General features: G+C 52.3%; 5 protein-coding genes across 5 annotated transcripts; 2 read left to right on the plus strand and 3 right to left on the minus strand.

The window, feature by feature from the left end:
- Nucleotides 1-1419: 1419 nt before the first annotated feature.
- On the minus strand, nt 1420-2136 carry NEUTE1DRAFT_26171 (uncharacterized protein; the record flags this gene model as incomplete). The annotated part of the gene is made up of 1 exon (XM_009855493.1): nt 1420-2136. A coding segment is annotated over one exon (717 nt), but the record flags the coding sequence as incomplete, so codon positions are not given.
- Nucleotides 2137-4746: 2610 nt separating this feature from the next.
- NEUTE1DRAFT_141041 (uncharacterized protein) lies at nt 4747-6717 on the plus strand (the record flags this gene model as incomplete). Its single annotated transcript, XM_009856377.1, has 1 exon — nt 4747-6717. The coding sequence occupies one exon, from the start codon at nt 4747-4749 to the stop codon at nt 6715-6717; it is 1971 nt and encodes a 656-aa protein (XP_009854679.1).
- A 116-nt stretch (nt 6718-6833) lies between these two features.
- NEUTE1DRAFT_148996 (uncharacterized protein) lies at nt 6834-8175 on the minus strand (the record flags this gene model as incomplete). The annotated part of the gene is made up of 1 exon (XM_009856378.1): nt 6834-8175. One exon carries the CDS (start codon nt 8173-8175, stop codon nt 7318-7320), a length of 858 nt encoding a protein of 285 aa, XP_009854680.1.
- Nucleotides 8176-8473: 298 nt separating this feature from the next.
- On the minus strand, nt 8474-10130 carry NEUTE1DRAFT_148997 (uncharacterized protein; the record flags this gene model as incomplete). Its single annotated transcript, XM_009856379.1, has 2 exons — nt 8474-9828; nt 9896-10130. The coding sequence occupies 2 exons, from the start codon at nt 10128-10130 to the stop codon at nt 8690-8692; spliced, it is 1374 nt and encodes a 457-aa protein (XP_009854681.1).
- Nucleotides 10131-11374: 1244 nt separating this feature from the next.
- Nucleotides 11375-12587, plus strand: NEUTE1DRAFT_124936 (uncharacterized protein; the record flags this gene model as incomplete). Its single annotated transcript, XM_009856380.1, has 2 exons — nt 11375-11416; nt 11654-12587. 2 exons carry the CDS (start codon nt 11375-11377, stop codon nt 12413-12415), a joined length of 804 nt encoding a protein of 267 aa, XP_009854682.1.
- Between the last annotated feature and the right edge of the window lie 283 nt (nt 12588-12870).

The raw sequence follows: 12870 nt of genomic DNA on the forward strand, positions 1-12870 counted from the left end.
TCTGGATGAGGATTGCTCTGTTGATAACAGTCGTGTACACTGTAGTATGTGCGAAACTATCATCGAATCGTAGTCGGGTTAGGCAACAATCCCGTCTATCGACATCTATTACAGCATCGACCAGTAGACATGTGGCACAGCATGTGTAGGTTCAGTAACTTTGCAGAAAGAACTTAAGAAGTGTGTCTCCTTGTGAATTGGGGGCTATTTAACAGTGTACGGAATGCGTGCTGTAGGGGGTCGATCTATTATATTGCTTTGCTTCTCGACTATGAAGACCAACGATTTCTGAAATAAAGACTGCAGTGACAGTCAAAAAATATTGTCACCCCTTACCCTATTAGACGTGTGGGGGAGGGTGACAGTATTTTTTGATCATGAGTTTATCTCTCACAAAGTCCCCACCAATCCGAGCTTCAAGGTACACTCATAAGCTTTTCAGGCTCCTTAAAATGGCCAGTAAAACCTCCTGTATTCAGGGGCATTGTCATCATCCTTGACGGTAGCGTGAAGCATTACAGTGTATTGTTTCCTGGGCGTGGTTTGACCTAGAGTGAAGTCGAACTTAGCAGGGGGATAGGTGGCAGTTGCTTCAATACTGATGGTCACTCTTTGTGGCTTCTCTGCGGTTCGATATCTGATCACCTTTTGGCGACCGTACTCCGGCCCTTTATTGAGAAGGTGGGATGATTGTTGGCCATGGCCTGGAAAGAGGACATGGCGAGGTATGTGATTCTGCTGAGTCAAGTTGCCAATTTCTGGCAGGTCATCCTCGCCTAGAACAAATGCTTTTGGAATTCCGCGTAGGTCTGTCAATCTGTTTGGGAAATCGATGATCACGAATAATCGCAATTTCCGCATCCCGACCTCATACCTCGAGTGACTAAGGCTCACCAGGGCGCACGCAATGTCATAGGATTGTTGCGCGTAACGATCAACTTCTGGCGGGAAGAACAACGACTTGGAGGCATCCCAGTGTGTATCAGGAAGTGCATGCATAACGCGAAGCCGTAGGTCCAACGAAGCCCTTAAGGATACTGTTCCCTCAAACATAGGCCGTGAGTCCAAGAGAGTCCTGTGGTCCATAAGAATAGTGTTCGTGATGCTGGATTCTGCAAGGTATCGTAATCTGTTCATAATCCTTACACCAACCCGAACGTAGAGTCCTGGACCGACTTTTTCGAGTAAAACAGCAAAGGTTTGCCCCCGTATGCCGTTCGCTCTGCCGATAAATAGGGTGTAGAAAGCTGGTGTCGGTTCTCGTCTGTCTGCTGGCTCTGAGTCCTCGAACACTCCAATGGTCGAGCGAATGTTCAATCCCCTGTTTGTCAGAGTGAACTCCGGGATGGTCAGAATTCCCGCTACTGCCCCATAATCCTTGATTTCCTTTACTATCTTCGTCTGTACCATGCGCTTCCGTGTTGCCCCAAAGTCTGCTGGTGATCGGGCAAGAAGTCCCAAATACCGACGCTCCGTTACGCTTTCCTCCTTGGTAGATTCAAAGTTGAGAGGTGTGCCCCAGGCGAAGATTGATAGATCGTTACTACGCTTGATGATCTCCTCTTGGAGTCTGCGGAAGGCATTGTCACCTTCTCCGTATATGAGGGGCATGTTCACCTCGAATATGCCGAGCAGACAGTAAGCTTTATCTTCAGGGCGGGTCGTTTCGCGAGACGAAGCCCAGAGCATCCGCTCGGCAATTGCAAAGTCACCCACTGGCCAAGAACCAGAAAGAATGGTATCTGAAATACCCGTGGTGCGGACGATAGTGCCGAGAATACCCTTGTCCCTTTTCCCCCCAATCACGTTCCAGTCTCTGTCAAAGAATATCACAGTCCTGGGCGCAATGAGTTCCTGCAAAGTGAACCCTCGTGTGAACCAGCGGCATTTCTCAAGTTCATATTGCGGCAGCGATCCGGGGGCGAAATCGACAAGATAGGCGTAGCATTCATAGGCATTTTGGTACCAGCGGTACATGGAGTTGATGCTCTCAGTGAGTTCGGCGCTGCTTGACTTGTCGATGCAACAGGTGTCAACCCAGGCCCATTGCTGACCCCTCGAATGTGCCATTTTGCAGGTATCCTGGATCTTCTTGTATCCAGCCTTTACCATGGTCGACGGAGACTTGGAAAGCATCTCCTGAAAGGTGATTTCGTCTTTGTCCCATGTGTGTGAGAGTATCGCGTAAGAGGGAGCTTGCGATTCGAAGAACTCGTGGAGCTCGAGCGTCTCGGTGTTGATCAGTTTCATTGTGGTTCTCGTGTGCTTAGATTTGCGTACAATGCTGGCTTCGGCTTTTGTCGTGCATCTGAGTTTGCAGTTTCCGTCGTTGACTTGAGGAAGTAGACAATCGTGATCCGAACAACGGCGCAGCGAGCAGTATTCGATCGTCGAGCAGAGAGGAACGCAGGACAGGCTGGGGGCGGGGTTCGCTTCCTATGAATGGTTTGGTAAGTCAGCCACCGTCTCCTCTCCAATGTCGTATCGCACTATCGGACCTGGTAAGTTCGCGGGGGTAGGGCGTAGTGCTTCGGGTCGGTTACCTCTGTGATTGGGCGTTCGCCGGCCCATCCAAACATTTCGTTGGGTTGGTGATGGTCTGGGGCTGGACTTGCATCGTCGGCTGGTGGTGGCTGACAGCCATTTGCAAGTGCCTTCGGGACAATTGACATGTTGATTGATCAGATTGCCCAGCATCGTTTGGCTTGGTTGATTTGATGGCTTAGATGCTTGTCTATCCTGACGGCTGCAAGCTTGGCGGGCAACAAGATAGTGCGATAACTGCCTTGGCTGTTCGACTGTAGGGATCATTATCGCGCCGACAAGCGGAATGTCTTGCTGGATTTTCCATTGTATAAGTATTCTGTGGTTAAGCGGACGAAGTGAATGATTGTATGATGACAACGAGTGTTGTTCAGGAAAGAAAAGGAAGAAGGGGAGGAGTAGCCCACGGCAGAAAAGAGCAGTCAGGGGCAGGCGAACAGAGGCCTACGGTTATCTCAGCGCTCAGACCACATGCCCACCCGCCCTACCGCCTTCTTTCGGGTGTCACTTCAGTTGTCACCCACCTGACCCTCTTCATCCTTACAAATGCCCCTGGACCCAACTTCACCCTCGATTTTGAGTAAAGTCGACAGGCTACCGGGACTGGGAGACACATCATTGCAGCATAGAGCCATTCGCTTGTTCACGACATATTCTTACTTCACTGATACCATCATCGAACACTCGAGACCTTACGTCTTGTCGAGAAATGCGCAACCATCAGCGGGATGGCAGTCCGGGATGTATCTGCGGCTTCATTCCTGACGGAGGATTGAGAACCCAACAACACCATCGCAAACGGATTCTCTGGCCACTGCTCCTCAGGATCTCAAGACTTATCATAGAACGAGCCATGATTTGTTCAATCGACAACCGCAAGGACAGTCCCGTTTGGAAATCAAAGTTATGATGTCGTGTCAGCCTTTATTGGTCAGTGGCCTCCAGTCACTTCTTGTGTTCTACCATACGATGTTACTTGTTCCCAAAGAGATATATATCCTTGGATAACCCATCCTGCTCGAACTCCCGACACAGGGCACTGCCATCTTCCACTGTGAACACACCAACAACGTACTCGATAACCTTGACAACTCCCGGCCACCTACTTCCCGCGTTTCAGTCTCTTCATTAAGAACCGAGACAATGTCTTCCACAACCACCAACACCAGTCTTTACGGAGGGTCCTCAACGTCTTCTACCAACTCCTCTACTTATACCAGCGCTAGTGGCTCGACAACATCCAACAGCACTAGCACAACGTCCTCGGGTACGACATCCACAGGGGCAGATAGTTCCGGGACGAGCACGACAAGCAGTAGCTCCACTTCTTACAACACTCCCACGGACAAGTCGGGGGTTTCTAACCCTTATTCCTATTCGGGATGGTTCTCTTAGGTTAATGGATTGGTGGTTCGTGAATGATGTTCAGGCTGGGAGGGTGGTAGACTAGTAAGACACAATCATGTGGTGGAAGAAGATGGGAAGATGAAGCGGGAAAGATGATGATAAGAGTATGGATCTGTGGAGGGACTTTGGGCAAGGGAAAGGTAGGGGGGGCGTGCGTCGAATGGCTACACATAGGTAGATATAGTTCATCTCATGATGTCAAGTTGACCGAACATATAAGAGCCTCAACCCCTTGTGTGCCACAGTCTTTCCTAGTGTTGAGCGATGACATTGGTTGCTACGTCTATTTCAACAAGATAATCCCACACAGTAGAGCCACATGCTGTGAGATCGGTAGTCCCGTTACATGTGCAACCTTATGCCATGTGATTGGGGCTCATTGCATCTTGCACAAAGGCGATAGACTTATCGTTGAAACGCCTGGATAAGTTGACCAGAGGTTTTGAGCCAACAAACAAGTCAGGCAAGGAAGGCAGCGGTCATCACGAGGAGGAGCCCAGCAGCATAGGGAAGGAAGTATGCTGTGAAAGGAAGGAAGACACTTACATCAGCCGAGACCATGACTACGTAGATAAATGGAAGGTCCGTTGAGCACCAAGGGTCTCAAGTATCTAAATCCAGACCTCAAACCTAGTGACTTTACTTTTCTCTTTACATCACAGCACACAATGCGTCTTGGTCGACTGATTTTAGCCTCATTTTGGAAACACTCAACAGTATCATTGGATCACAGCCTGTCTTCTTCCAAGTTATTCTATCATCAATTTCAACCTCAATCATACCACCCGACCCAACATGGATGAGAATGAACAATCTCGCAAGGACACCTTCCAAGCCCTCGCGGACGCCCTCCGTGTCGGAGACCTCCTCACCATCCTTCGACTCTGCGACTCATCCGAGCCTCCCATCTCTTTCACCACAACGTCCATCTCTCCCCACTTGCCGATAGGACGCTCTCCCGCTGAGCCAGTCCATTGCCGCCCCCTCGGCGTAGCCTCCATGTTCTCGCACCCCGAAGTTGTCTCCCAATTGCTCTCCATTCCTGAAGTTCTCCCCCACATTGACGACCCTGTCTTCAACCTCTGCAAATGCCCCTTCCAACCCGTCGACCCCCATGCCCTGGCTGATTACGGCGTGTCGGATGATACAGGGCACTGGACCGCTTTGCACTTGGCCATTTGCCAGGGAAAAGACAACGTGCACAACTACGGCCCACGCATCACACCGCCAGACCGCGAGCCCTCGCTACAAATCGTGAAGGATTTGATAAAGGCAGGAGCGTCCCTCACCGTCTCAGCGGACCCATCCCAGCAGGCAAAGATCACGATCCTCCATACCGCAGCACTGAAAGGCCGAGACGATGTCCTCTCTTACGTCCTCTCCCCCGATTTCCCACGCATAGAGGAAGTAGACATCAACGCCCGCGACCACGAAGGCCGCACACCGCTCCACTATGCCGCCCTCCGCTACTCCTCCTCCTCCTTCCTCGACGACGACAAGGGGGACGACGACGAGGAGGACGATCTCCCCTGTATCAAACTCCTCTTATCAGCTGGCGCGAATCTCGAAATCCGCGCCGACCACTCCCAAACTCCCTTCACCACGGCCCTCAACTTCGGCTGCCTTTCCGCTGCAAAGCACCTCCTCCTCAAGTGGGGAGCCAAACACCAATTCCGCTTTTTGTGCCTGCACACCAACAGGCTTTGCTACCCCTTGCAAGTGCTCGCGTACTCGTACGAGACTTTCTTCCCCAATTCCACACCTGCGCCGTTCCCGGGACAGCTGGGACCCGTGACCCGACCCACCTGGGAAGCGCAGCGCGTCGACTTGTTAGACACCATCATGGGCCTTTCACCACCCGATCGTGCCTCTACTCTCATTGACTGCGGCTGTGTCGAATCCATCAACATCGACGACGAGGGCGAAATCCAAGTCCTGCACCCGTTAACCATCGCCGCAGGCGACGGTAGTAATCCCGCTACTGCTGTCTCCTTCTTTCTCAATCACGGCGCGGACCCGAACGCCCTCTCAGGGTACACCCACGGGCGATGGATAACAGCAATGCACGAAGCCATCCTTTCCATACCGCGTTGGCCAACGCTAATGTTACTAAAGTTTCATCCGGACTACGACGCCGAGTCGGGCCGGATCTACGCCATTGGACCAGACGCGAGCGTGGTCGGGGAAGCCAATGTGCCCCCACCGCGAATCGACACGCCCACGCAACTGCATCAATGGACAGCCATTTTGAAATGTGTCGTGTTGGCCATGGCGGGCGCGAGAATCCGCACTCCAAACTCGGATGGACACACGGTGTTGGACCTGGCGATTCTTCGCTCGGAATTGCACGAAAGTGTCAATCCATTTGACCATGATCTGCGCTTGCAATATCGATACTGCACGTACAAATTCGTTGGCGCGTTATTGTTTAGTTTGATACGGCCCTACAAGAAGGATCCATCGCCACAGCCGCTGCTGGATGCGGAGGACATGAGGTATTTGGCTGAGAAGCTGAGGGAGGTGATTGTGAGGAATCCCGTGTTGGCGTACGAGATGGTGGCTGCCGGGGTGGATCTTGCGGTGCTGAAGGAGCAGAGGCACGAGGTATGGAATGAGGCGATGACGGCGAGAATGAACCGGACTTTGACTCAGGGGCGTGTTGATCCATTTTACGCAATGGATTTTGTAGACTTGCTTGTGAACGAAGCGAACGAGGACTTGGAGCTTGCTGTGATTATAGCCCATATGAAATCTATGTTGTTGTAGAAGTTGATTGTGTGGCTGTGGAGCGTCGGAGGGGAAATTAGGTTGGAAAGGAAAACGAAGTCTGCATAGTACGTTTATAGTATTGGGTTCAGCATAGTTTTGCATAGAGTGGTGAAGAGCAAGTGAAGTTGAATTCAGCATGAATACCTTCCGTATTTTCACTCGTTGTCAATGTCTGCCACCTTGGTCATCCTGCTGACTGACTGGGCTACCTGGCCATGTTGAGCCCCATGTGATTCTATGCCTCCCTGTGACTCAAATTTGGTAATGTTTCATGGTATCCGAGTACGTTGATAAGCCCAACTTGCATTGTTACCTATCTGGAATTGCCACCCAACCTGTCACTGACCACCACCCAAAAACGTGCTTCGACATTACAAGGACAACCAAACCAAGATGACCATCGCCAATATCCTCAGTAGGATACAAAGTACATGCTTAAACCACAGCAGGGCCCCGCCCAGAGAGCGACATCGAAGTGAGAACAAGACAAGTTTTCTCAAAGAGGAACCGAGATCTTTCTGATTTGAGAGTAGTGTTAAGCGCAAGGGTGGTGTTAAATGGGATGTCGTCAATCGACATGGTGCTGCCGGGTCGACATTACTGGGAGTTGGTGTTCGTCGTATCAGAAGGCGGAGTCGTGTACTTGATTGCCGGACCAGAAAAGATGCCGTTCCACGCAATGGCGTCAGTCGTAGGCTCATTCACATCTGACGAGTCATCCAATCCACGAAGTTCCAGCGTCAGGACGGTTCCTGGGATCGGGCATGCAGTATTGGGCCCCACCAGATACGCATTGCCTGTAGGATCAACAACTACGGCAAGATCAGCGAGTTTGGCTTGGTAGGTAGCAATCACAGCCTGGTCGGTCTCCGGGATGGTCGGGGGGTCCTCCGTAGGGCATGATGTGGTCGGGGTTTCGTTCTGCAGCAGAGTGAATCTGCCCGAGCCGTTGATTGTGCTGGTGTTGCCGAGGAAAAAGATGAACTGGCAGTTCTTGTCGAGGACGTCGAGCGGGAAGGTGAATGTGACTTGGGTTCTGGTGTCGGTTACAATTTCTGGAACGGTAGGGTCGGTAAGATACTCGATGCGCCGGCCCAGTGCAGAGCAATCGGCCTGGCGGTTGAGCTGGTTGAATTGAATGGTTGTGGTGGGCAGGAGGTAACCGACGGTGTTGACCGGGTAGCCAGGGATCGGCCGGGGAATGGTGAGCGGAGGAGGGTAGTAGGCATAGGGGTAATAGTAGTTGTAAGGATAGTCTCCGGTGATGGCATTGAGCTCCCCAAGGATGTACTCGAGGGGCATGATGCTGGTATCGCCAATATCGATGCCACCCCACGGGCGGTTGCCGCCGCCGAGAGCTTCAAGCTCAGGCCAGCTGACAGATTCGGTATCGAGCCACTGGGCCTGGACGGAGGCGAGAGCACCCCCGAGAGTGAGAGCTGCGCTGTACTTCATGGCGATATGTGGGCGTAGAGGCGATTGTTGAAAGAGACAGTAGTTGGGTTTGAGCACTGGTAGAATCAACCACTTCAAGCAGGACCCGCGAAGCTCAAAAAAAGACGGGGAAATCGATGAAGTCTGTCCACCTATACTTATACTCATATCCCGGAGTGTAATCGGCGATACAACTCTTGAGCAACAAGAACCATGACAAGACTCGCGTTCCAGCCGGACGTGTAGGTACATCCATCTCACCGTGATGCCCATTGTTGTTCAATGTGCCCATGCCTGGGTAGAGGTTGGGTTGATTCCAAGACATCGAGTTGCTGTTACTCAGGGACAGATGCATTCCAGTTCCATTATCTGTTTCCGGGCATTCTTCGCTGTGGCGAATGTTCAGAATGTACATCAGGAGACATTCCAGTACTGTCAGAATGCTGTCCATTCCATTCCCGGGGAGGGCCATGCTCCGAATGGCATGCTTTAGCTGTGCGGACTGCTGTAGTGTCATTCTCGACACATATCTGGCTCATACCCCAGGCTGCGTCTTGTTCCATTCCTCAAAGAACTGATGGGCGTAGTCAGGCATGCACTTGACTTTTTCGGGCGGGCTCGCCTGCCACTGAATGGCATCGTCCCTGTGACCCTCTGCGCCAACCAAATGGCTCGTGAAGCCCTTAGCCTCCTTAATCTTCTTTCCCTTCTCGTCCGAGTACTCGAGGTTGACAGTCGGTACAACAGCGATCTTGCCATATCCATGCCACCAGAAGTCCTTGCAAAGAAGCTGGGGCTCGCCTTGCATACACTCGCCCTTTCTCGGAGCTCGGAAGGTCACCTTCTTCTCCAGAAAGGGCTTCGCGGTAAAAGCGGTGGCTCCGTTCCAGCATGAGAAGACCTGGAAGGGCTGGTGGGCAAGATAGCGTTCACGCGCAGTAGGTTCGTTCCAGAAGATGTTCCAGGCAGAATTCCAGTTACCATCAGCCGGAATGTCGAAGAAGGAGTCCCCTCCAGCCAGTGTCCGGGCAATCCATACGTCGTAGAAGGTCGGATCTTGGCCGGCATAGGTCCAGTCCATGGCGCAAGTCATGTCGGCACCAAGGAAGCGGCGCTGGTGTACCAGCTCGAGGATATCGTCGGTGCAAGCGGCAACGTCATTGAGGAAGATGACAGTCGTGTTCGCTTCGGCAGGGTAAAGCTTTGAGTTGTTGGGGTCGAGCATGGGCTGCAGCGCCAAATTGCGGAGTTCGGCAAGCTTCGTAATGCGGTCTCCTTGCTTGGGGTTGATGTCGCTCGACTTGAAGTAGTATGTTGTGGTGAGTGCATCAAGCTCCGGGCGCAATGCCGCCAGAACCTCGGCTGTGCCGTCGTGAGAGTTGCCTTCGATGATGGAGAGCGCGCAGCTTTGAGGGCCGAGGAAGCGGATGGCTTCGACGATGCTTCCGATGAGGCGAGGCAACAGATGCAAGCACTCGCGGAGATCGAGAGCAAAGAAGTACTGGATTCCCGATACATCGGCCTCACCCTCATCGTCCTGCACGGCGAGGTATTCGTATCGCGAAGGATTGAAGGTAGGGCATTCGAGTCGTGGAAGGTTCTTCTCATCGGGGTTCATGATCGCGGCTACATAGGCAGTGCGGTTGGCGGCCGAGAGAACGGTGGGTATTGGAACTAATACACATGGGTGTTAGATCAGGAACAGACGGCACAATATCATGGCGAATGCGTGGGAGCTCACCATTGTCGGCGGGCGTGGTTGCGGTTGGATTGGCGACAGTCGTTGTGGCATTTGTGGTTGTGGTAGGAGAGGCAATAGCGGACACAGAAGCCTGTGTCCCATTGACGTGAATCCAATGGTTGGGCTTCAAGAAAGATGGCGAGATTTGGGAAAGCTGGTCGTGGCCGAGATAGAGACTGAGGACGATAAGCAGCAGGAATGCGGCCTGCAAGGCGAAGAACACCTCCCGACGCATGGTGGCTGCTGCCTAAGGTACTGTAGCGTCTGTACGTACGATGCGGGGAGGAATGAATGTGGAGGAAGGAGCGGACTACGAGCAAGCGGGGAAGCACAACTCCAAAAATGAAGGCATCACCAGAAAATGTAAACGCAAAACAAAACAAAGCAAAGCAAAGCGAACAACAAACAGCACTTTGACGTCGGGACAAGATTGCATCGAGGTTGCGGGATTGCGCTACGACTTTGGAAACGCGCCATCGCCAGCAGGAGGAGTCAGGTCCCGCACGTTAGGCAGCGCTGATCCCCTAATCAGGGTTGACGGCCCCGCTGCCAAAAACAGCAAAGTTCGCCGCTGTTGCTTGCCTCGCGCTGAGTTCTACCATTCGTCAACAGCGCTCTTTAGCGGATCATCAGCCGCGGTAGCCGGTGACATCCAGTCGTTAACCGCCCTTGGCGGTACCGTCCAAACGGTAGCAACCGTGATTTGGCAAAACACCATCATCAAGGGGCCTCAGATGCAGGTGCTGGGTTTTTGGGCCTTGGAGGGCCAGAAATAACCATGCGGGGGGATTTCTGGCGATGCCCCAATCACTGGGTCACCAAAGCGATGACAGCGGTGGAGAAGCGCGACAAGTGTTGGCAATTATCGACCACGCTTGACCAGCCCGAGCTTGGTGGCTGACTTCTGAGCCAGTGCCGTCTTCGATTTTGTTTTTTGCGGACCAGGCACGGCGGCAAAGTATCCAGGCGGACGGGTGAAAATCGCCGACCGTGACATAGCGTCGAGCAATGGCGTCCTGGTGCTGCTCGGGACAGTATTTCCGGTCGTTAGGCTTGCGCTGGGCTGAATGTGTTAAGAAGTCCACATGGCAAACAGCCCTGATATTGACGCTCGTGGTGGCCAACCACCGAGTTTACTATCGTCTGTCTCCCATCCTGACGGGATATGACTCTCTCTGCTCTTCTTTTTCCCTTTCGGTCTTTCTTTCTGTCACTTCGTCTCTCTCTTAGCCTTCTTGTCCAATCTCTTCCCAGTGTGGCGTCTGCCTGATCCTGCAGACTGCCCTTCTGCTGCTAATCTTTCTTCCTTTCGTTGTCTTAATTCATGCCTCCATAATACCCAAAGCCCAATGTTGACGTTCTTCTTTTCCTTGCTGCTCCTATCGAGCATAGGACATTCTTTCGCTGCGAATGTAACGGCTCACTTGGAAGCTCGGTCAAGGAATGCAACCACCACATTAATACAACAAAAACGCCAAAATGGTGTCATCGTTACCAGACTTTCCACAGTCTTCCTCAGTGGTGAGGTCTCAAAGACTCGAACAGCGAACCCTGGCTATGACTGCCGGATCGACCTCGGCGCAAGGCTCTGGGGCTTCTGCCCAACAGCGGTCATAGCAGCATCAGACTGCGGTCTGGCTGGCAGTTGCGTGGACAACCATGCGTGCTCCAAGGGGTGCGGCTACACTAATCAAGACTTTACCACATTTACCTGGTATGTTTAATTGGGAAACATTCTATCACATTTCTATAGCATAGACTGACAGAGATCATCATCACAACAACAGCAAGGACCCCGGAAACGATTACTGCTCAACCGCCCTTTTGATGTTGTCCAACCGGGACCTCGGGGCTTTTACCTACATCGCTTGCGGCAAAGCCCCCATTACCGATGCTTACATGGCCTATGCGACCGACGCAATCATTACCTATGTACCCACCAACACCCAAGGTATCAGCACTTCCACAACAGGAGCCCCTACATCCACTTCCAGTCTCGCCTCGCAGACTGCCGCCGCCATAGCATCTTCATCTTCATTGACAAGCACAGCCCCATCTGCTTCCGGACCAGCAGAACCAAACGGCGGCTCAGACAGCAATAACAACCTCGGCGCCATTGTCGGCGGAGTGGTAGGCTCGCTCGCAGTCCTCTGCGGCTCCGTCGTTGCAATCGTTTGGCTACTGAGGAGGAACCGCAAGGAGAAAGCCCTTGCTATGTCATCTCCATCGTCAACGGTAGAGAGGGACATGGTGGATCAAACCGGTAGCAGCGATGCTTCCGTGTTGAATGAGATCAAGTACCCGGATGTGTACGGCTCGGAACGGGGGTTGGGCGCCCCGACGTATGCGGTGCAAGAGTTGGAGCCGACAGAGTATAGAGGGTGGAAACCACCGCAGGAGCTGTCGAGTATGAGGTCTCCTAGGGAGTTGTCGAATACGTGGGTGGAGAGTATGCCGGTGGAGTTGCCGGCTGGGTCGTTTCACTGGAAAGGTGGAAGTGGGCATGGGAATGTGATATGACGGGTGTACTTGTTTGGTCGTGGGGGGAATGGTGCTTGGAGTGATCAATGAGGGGACTTTTGGATCATTGACGGTTATATTTCTAACATTCTTGACTTTGGGGACGAGGTTTGGAGAACTTGGGAGGCGAGATTATAGGCCCGCTGCAGCATGATACCAGGCGTTAGAGTTACTTTTGAGAACACAATAGAAAAAGTCAAAGAGACGTCAAGTGAGCATAAACAAGTAGTTTACTCAAAGCATCATTTTACTTTGAGTCTATAACCATTTGCTCCTCCCATCTCAGGTCGTGCTGGTAAACTATCGCGAGGGTAAATCACGACCCAAGTGATGCTGAGCGGCATACAACACCCAGGGAATTGCACCAAGGCTGCGTGAGGCTTATGAGTCCTGCATCTGCCTAAACAACATATCAATCACTAAAAGCGCCAGTGGTTTAGTGGTAAAATCCATCG

The sequence above is a fragment of the Neurospora tetrasperma genome, assembly GCF_000213175.1.
Source record: "Neurospora tetrasperma FGSC 2508 unplaced genomic scaffold NEUTE1scaffold_6, whole genome shotgun sequence".
Taxonomy (NCBI): domain Eukaryota; kingdom Fungi; phylum Ascomycota; class Sordariomycetes; order Sordariales; family Sordariaceae; genus Neurospora; species Neurospora tetrasperma.